The sequence below is a fragment of the Oryza sativa genome, chromosome 12, assembly GCF_034140825.1.
Source record: "Oryza sativa Japonica Group chromosome 12, ASM3414082v1".
Classification (NCBI taxonomy): domain Eukaryota; kingdom Viridiplantae; phylum Streptophyta; class Magnoliopsida; order Poales; family Poaceae; genus Oryza; species Oryza sativa.
The window spans coordinates 17,497,773-17,504,472 of NC_089046.1; the positions used below are offsets into that span (position 1 = coordinate 17,497,773).

The 6,700-nt window shown below is 44.0% G+C and overlaps 1 protein-coding gene across 1 annotated transcript; it reads right to left on the reverse strand.

Annotated features, from left to right (window-relative positions):
- Positions 1 to 326: 326 nt before the first annotated feature.
- Positions 327 to 2,903, reverse strand: LOC4352200 (uncharacterized). Its single transcript, XM_015763410.3, has 2 exons — positions 2,599 to 2,903; positions 327 to 1,531 (listed from the first exon to the last, which is right to left on the reverse strand). Exons 1-2 carry the CDS (start codon positions 2,828 to 2,830, stop codon positions 627 to 629), a joined length of 1,137 nt encoding a protein of 378 aa, XP_015618896.1. The 5' UTR covers positions 2,831 to 2,903; the 3' UTR covers positions 327 to 626.
- Positions 2,904 to 6,700: the final 3,797 nt, after the last annotated feature.

The following is a 6,700-nucleotide window of genomic DNA, read 5'->3' on the forward strand; positions in this document are numbered from 1 at the left end:
CTTTATATTTTCCCCATTTCCTCTGCTTTACCTGTAGGGTGACTGGCGATAGGTGAAAGCAAATGCATGAAGTTTAAATTGTCACTGTTGTCGTAAAATTGTTTGGAAAAAATATTACAGCCTTGGTTATTCAATCAGAGCACAATGCCAAATAAAAAAGGCCAGAATTGGGGAGAACACACCAAGTACTCTGCACTCAGCAACCCAAGATTCAGCTTTGACAATGGCAAAAATATACCACAGGAGCAATCTGAAGTTCAAAACATGGTAAACCATGGATATCTTTTGTGTTGGAAATCATTAACAACTTCTATATACAATATATATTTCCACAAAAAGTTCAAAACATAAGTTGAGACTCACTGTTTGATATTAACCTGTATGCCAAATTTCCACACTACCAAACAGTCGAAGACAGAGAGAGCACAAGCCGCGATTATTTTACCCTTTCATAGTCACAAAGTAGGATTAACCTAATCTTCATTCTTTTAAACCTAAAATCTACAAATATTTGTATACAGAGTGCAAATAGCCAAATGCACTCTTACACTAAACAATCCATAAAAAAAAGCTCATATACATAGTACACAATACAATTTCCAGCACAAGCAAAATGTATTTTTTACTCATGGCTGCTGTTTGGAAGACGACGACCAAGTGCTCGGATCTTTGCGAGAATACATCGACGGTGGAGGAGATGGATATGGCGGGAAAAGCGGCGCCAATGGCGGGAACGGCCACGGGAACGATGGCGGCGGTGGCGGCGGCGGCGGCGGAGGCGGAGGTGGCGATGGGTAGAATGATGGCAGCGGTGGGAAGTGCGGGAGAGGCGGCAGCTGCGGGAACGGGAACGGGAACGCCGGTGGCGGCGGCGGGGGCGGTGACGGCGGCGAGAAGATTGGCGGGAGGTGCGGGAACGGGAACGCCGGCGGCGGCGCCCACGGCCATGGCGGGAGCGGGAACGGGAACGCCGGCGGCGGCGGCGACGGCGGCGTGAGGAACGGGATCGGCGGGAGCGGGAACGGGAGGAACGGCGGCGGCGGCGGCGTGAGGAACGGGATGGGCGGGAACCACGGGCGCGGCGTGCAGAACGGGATCGGCGGCCACGGCCACGGCGGGCAGTAGAACAGCGACGTGTTCAGCGCGGCGGGGGGCACGTCGCCTCCGCCGCCGGTGCCGCCGCACTGGCCGCCGTTCTTGGCGCCGCCGGGGCGGTAGTAGAGGGAGTTGAGGTTGTAGAGGCAGGCGTTGGGCTGGTCGTGGTCGTGGCCGGAGGAGGAGGAGGAGATGTGGCCGACGGTGGTGGTGACCGCCGGCACGTTGCAGAGCGGCGAGGGGTTGTCGATGACGGCGGCGCGGCAGAAGGAGTCGGCGGCGGCGGCGGCGGAGGTGGCGCACTCGAAGCCGTCGATCGCCGGGATGTCGAGCTGGTACGCGCCGAAGGTGTTGGTCACCTTCTCGGCGGTGATCTTGATCTCCTCCTTGGACGCCGATTTCACGCTGATCATGCAGTCGATTCTCACTTTGACACCTGTGATGAACAACCAAGCAATTCAACATCAGATTAATTATCTGCAATTTGTATTCGACCGGATTATTAAATGGTTGATTGTTGTGAGGTTTTTGGGATAATGGTATTTTTTTTGAGTAGCTATATTCATGACTCCATATTTTTTATAGAAAAATAATCAGTATATATTTGTACATTGCAAGTCACCAAATTACATATGCAATAATTTTAGTGTATACTGTAAAAATGATTTAACTATATTTGTTTGAAACGTCATAAATATAGCCAGTCTGTTTTTTTACAAAATGGATAAAATCCGGCCCCTGCATCTATTACAAAATGGATAAATCGGATATGTGAAATATTTTCTATTATTTTTAGTAAAAGGTACCATAACATTTCCTAGGTTCCAAACTTAGCACCATTCTAAACAGTTTAATATTGTTATACTGTAAACCTTGGGCTACTTGGCTAATATTTATTTTGGTGGGATGTGCAAGTAGCATGTCAGTGCACACCTGCAGATTGCAAGTTGTTTATCATACTACGTTCTCTAAAATTATTACGAAAAGTACAGGAGAAATTCCATACGTGACAGACACAAACTAATAAAAAACAGAGCTCCCAAGTTCCAAGCTTCTTCCAACTAATGGAGGAAAAATAGATTGTTCAGATTATATCCAAAATAAACCTACTGAAATTTTGATAAGTTGATAATATTATTAAGTTTTGATAGGATAGCCACTAATGTGTAGTTACCAAGAAATTTTATCAAAATTTCTTGTGTATTTACCAAAATTTGGTAAAAAAATAAATGTATGTACATTTTGAACAAATTTATAAAAAAATGAAATGGTTTGAAATGACATCAATCAGAAAAAAAAAAGGGAATTTTGAATTCCAAGAAACAGATTATGTCCACCCAAACATTCCACAAAGGTTTAGAAGAATGAAATTTCTGACAATAGTCTTCTACCAAAATATTATCAGAAATCTAAACAACAAAGTAATCCTCCAAAATTAATTAGGGGACACATCACCATTGACTTCAGGCTGAATGCCTGATGATAACTGAAGTACAGTAGTACCTGGCAAGAAGTAGCTGTGGTTGGAGAAGGAGCTGGAGGAGCAGGCGTCGCAGAACACCGTGCCGGTCACCGTCAGGTTCGCCGCGCCGGCGCCGGCGCCGCCACCGCCGCCTTCACCTTGAGTAGAGCTCTCACAATGTGCACCACGGAGAGGAAGAAGAAGAGCAATCAGTATCACCTCCAAGGAAAGAAGAAGCAACCTCGGCTTCTTCATGGTGTAGTGCTCCTCCATCTTCAGAGTTCAGACAGAGCTCGAGTGGTGAGCTTCTGCAAGAGCTGGAGAAGCTGATAGGCCTCTACTCCAGCTTTATACCCAAGGTCTATAGAGTGTAGTAGCATGTCCATTTCAGGCTGAGTTTGTGAGAGTGGCATCCACAAACACAAAGACAAATGTCCTGAAAACCCGCTCGCTCTCGCTGACAGGTGGGCCCTGTATACTCCGGCACAATAGAGACCCCACATGTCAGTGACCGTCGAGGGAAGAATACACCGAAAACCCGGTTGTACGCGTAGCGAAAACCTAAACTAGTGGTTGGGAGATGATCAAATTAAGGGAAAATGTGTAATTGAGCAGGGCATTGCTCATGCATGCTGACTCCTGAGGCCAGAGAGAAAGGGATTGGGAGGGGGGTGGGACACATCACTCCAATCCAACTCACATGAAACAAGAACATGTGAAGGGCATCTGGACCTTTTGTGCCATTGCTCTAGCTACCAATTAACAGGAGGGTACAAAAACTCTTGAATTCTTTTTCAGGGTTTCAAGCACTCTCTCTCTCACACACACACAAACTTTTGTCACGGGCTCTACCCGTGAGAAATTTTGAAAAAGAATATTTGGATCCGGTGTTCTGGAAGCATCATCGTTTGGAATGTACCGTGACTTCTTAGTTCTTGCATAGGAACAGTTGGAAAGGGAGACAAAGGACATGGAATTCATGGTGACATAGGTTGTACTAGTAGTAGCAGATATACCTCGAAGCTTGTGACTTGTGAGTTGCAATTGGGCAGAGGAAGAAGAAGAGGCTGGACCGCCCAAGGAGAGGATATTTTTTTGTGGAGATTTTATGGAGCAAACAATTAACTGAAGCATGTATGGGAGATCCGTGACATTGTCCCTTGTGACAGAGTGGCTTGTGTGTTGTTGTGGCTGTCAAATCTCCAGAGGATGAATCCTCCGTATGCTGCAGGATCTAGGGCGTCAGGCGTTGGGAAACGGTGGGTTAATACGTGATGTGTTCAGCAAACTCGCCCACAGTTTTAGGCTTTCACCTTATAGCAGGCTGTGAAATTGCCAGTACCAGAGACACACATCCTACCCATGAGGCCTGTTTAGATCCCACCTAAAATTTTACATCGCATCGAATGTTTGAACACATATATGAAACATTAAATATAGTCTAAAAAAATAACTAATTGTACCGATTGCGACTACTTTGCGGACGAATCTTTTAAGTCTAATTGCTCTATAATTTGACAATGCGGTGCTACAGTAAACATGTGCTAATAACAGATTAATTAGGCTTAATAATTTCGTCTCGCGGTTTACTGACGGATATTGTAATTAGTTTTTTTTTGTTAGAGCCCGAACACCCCATACGACACCTTATATAATACCCGATGTGACACGCCAAAACTTTACACCCCTGAATTTAAACACCTCCTAACTGGAGAGGAATTGGGTTTTGGAAAGGTTTCTTTTTTCTAATTTGAATAAATTAAACTGTTTGTACTTTGTAGGAAGTGATTCTCAAACCAAAAGGAGACCTTAAATGTCGTTCTATAAATGACAAAATGTGCCATCACAGAGGTCATGTCACGTCGAACAATTACTTAATCCATCTGTTCCATAATATAAAGAATAATTACTTAATCCATCTGTTCCATAATATAAAGAATTTTAGGTGGATGTGACACCATGTCCATATTTATAGTATTAGTATGTATAATATCCACCCAAAATACCTTATATTATGGGACGAAGAGAGTACAATAATAAGGTTATGATATTGTCTTGTAAAAAGTATTGTGTAGTTCCTGTGAACTGTAATCACATTACAAGAACAGTAAATATTTCAACCGGTATGTAAGCCATACATGTGAAAGAAATAAATACAAGAACAACAAATATTCCAAACGGTATCACTCTTTGTGGTTCTACAGTTTTTAGACAAAGATTGAGAATACAAAGATGGCTAGGATTCACTATTTTGAAACACACGTATAGAAACATTTCAGGGGACCGAAATACTAAGGGTTGTTTGGTTCCTAGCCAGACTTTGGCACCACGTGCAAATAAAAATTGTCACACTTGTCTAACATGAGGTGATCAAATTCTTGATCACGCCTTAGCAAACCTAGGAGAATTTTGTTACACTTTTTTTTAAGTCATTGACATTTGAGACCTAATATGATGATAAGGAATTTTACCGTGACTGTGGCAACTCAACTAAACAGTTGCCAAATTAGCTAAACTTGCCTAACCTTAGGCGTGGTAGACTGTGGTAAAGTGTGGTGTAGTGTATAGCTAGCAACCAAACATCCCTTAATTCTTTTTTTTCAACTTTAACGAATTTCCACAGGATTTGGACTTTTTTTGTCAAACTAAACAAGTCCAAATTTTCAGAGCACATTATACAGGAGCCATTGAAAGCCCAAACTTTCAAAACTTTTCAGTCCAAAATCAATAAGGGGCTGGGGGACACCAGCTTAAAAAGGAAATCACACTGAAGTTATGTTGTACGTCAATTGAATTAGTTATCTGCGCATTTCCCTTATGTGCATTGTACTACTCTTGAGAGTGATAATACCACTCCATGCAAAAGGCCATCACCACGATGCTAAAACAGAATATATATATGCGATTATTCAGCACGATGGACTGCTAGTGCCTTTAATTGAAAAACAATTTACCAATTTCTTGAAAGCAACGACTAACTTAGTTACTAATAATTGTTAATTTTTAGGAACAAAATTACGCCCAACAACTTACGAAACTTGAGTATACATGCCAAGTTCCCAAGCAAACAACACGTAAGCTGTAGCCATGGTTGCAAGCACACCAGCTGACCCCACCTATCAGACACACGAGCCCAACTGTTAGACCATAGACATCACATCATGAGCGTCAGGGTGACCAGTGCCCAAAGCCTCCGCAAAGAAGAGTTTGCCAGCGATGGTGGTTTGGTCGACGACTAGGTTTATGTGTAGAAAGAAATGGTCTATATTACCTATAGTGGCGAGATAACATCAAACGCATAAACAGTAATATAGACTTTTTTATAGTGCTTGCTCCGTAGTGCCGAGACAACATCGAACGCATGAGAAGACGGGGATGAAGAAAATGGTGGACCTCTGCATGCTCACATACTAGGCCTCATTGCAATGCTGGCAGTGGTGAGGGCAGTGCTGCTGGTGGTGGTGGTGCTACGTACACGCGGTTGGTGAGCTACATGCTCAGGACGGGGGCAATAGAAAGTGTCATCTGTGACCGCCCTTTTGTCTGTTGGAGTTCGTTGACGCCCATCTAAAACTATACCGTTGATCGCAGCGCAACCGAGCCATTATCCAAGGAGAGATAGGCGAGAGGCAAGGATGGATCCAGATATATGGGGGACTCATGTCCTTCTTTCTCCTTCAGCCCCCTTCTTTTCCTCCCCTCTCTCCTTCTCCCTCCTCTCTCTCCTTCTATCAATGGTGATCTCGCGGTGTAGGGGGGCTCGAGTCCCCTAGCACCCACGCTGGATCCACCCTTGGTGAGAGGTGAGGAAAAAAATAATAAACGTGGCTACTTTTATGTGGGTCTGACTATATGTTTTATTTCATGCAGGATGAAACCATCATCAAAACCATTTGGGAAGGCAAATTGAACCGGTATTGGTAGCTGTAGGAGGTGTTATATATGGTATTTCAATTGAACAAGGGAAATTGAACTTGATTCTTATATGAGGGAGTTATATAGACTTTATGGTATGTGGACTGCTTCACATCTCTACTGGTGGCCCACATGCTTGCTGGCTTGCTGCAGATCGCAACTTGACTCCCACCACTTCCTCCCCCTCCTCGTAGTTGTGCGGAGCGGAGAGGACCGCATCGTTGTTCT

Excerpts from the sequence above, each read along its gene's own strand:
- LOC4352200 (XM_015763410.3), bottom strand. The coding sequence starts at position 2,830 with ATGGAGGAGCACTACACCATGAAGAAGCCGAGGTTGCTTCTTCTTTCC. Across the intron at positions 1,532-2,598 it reads CCACAGCTACTTCTTGCCAG|GTGTCAAAGTGAGAATCGAC; the intron begins GTACTACTGTAC and ends TGTTCATCACAG.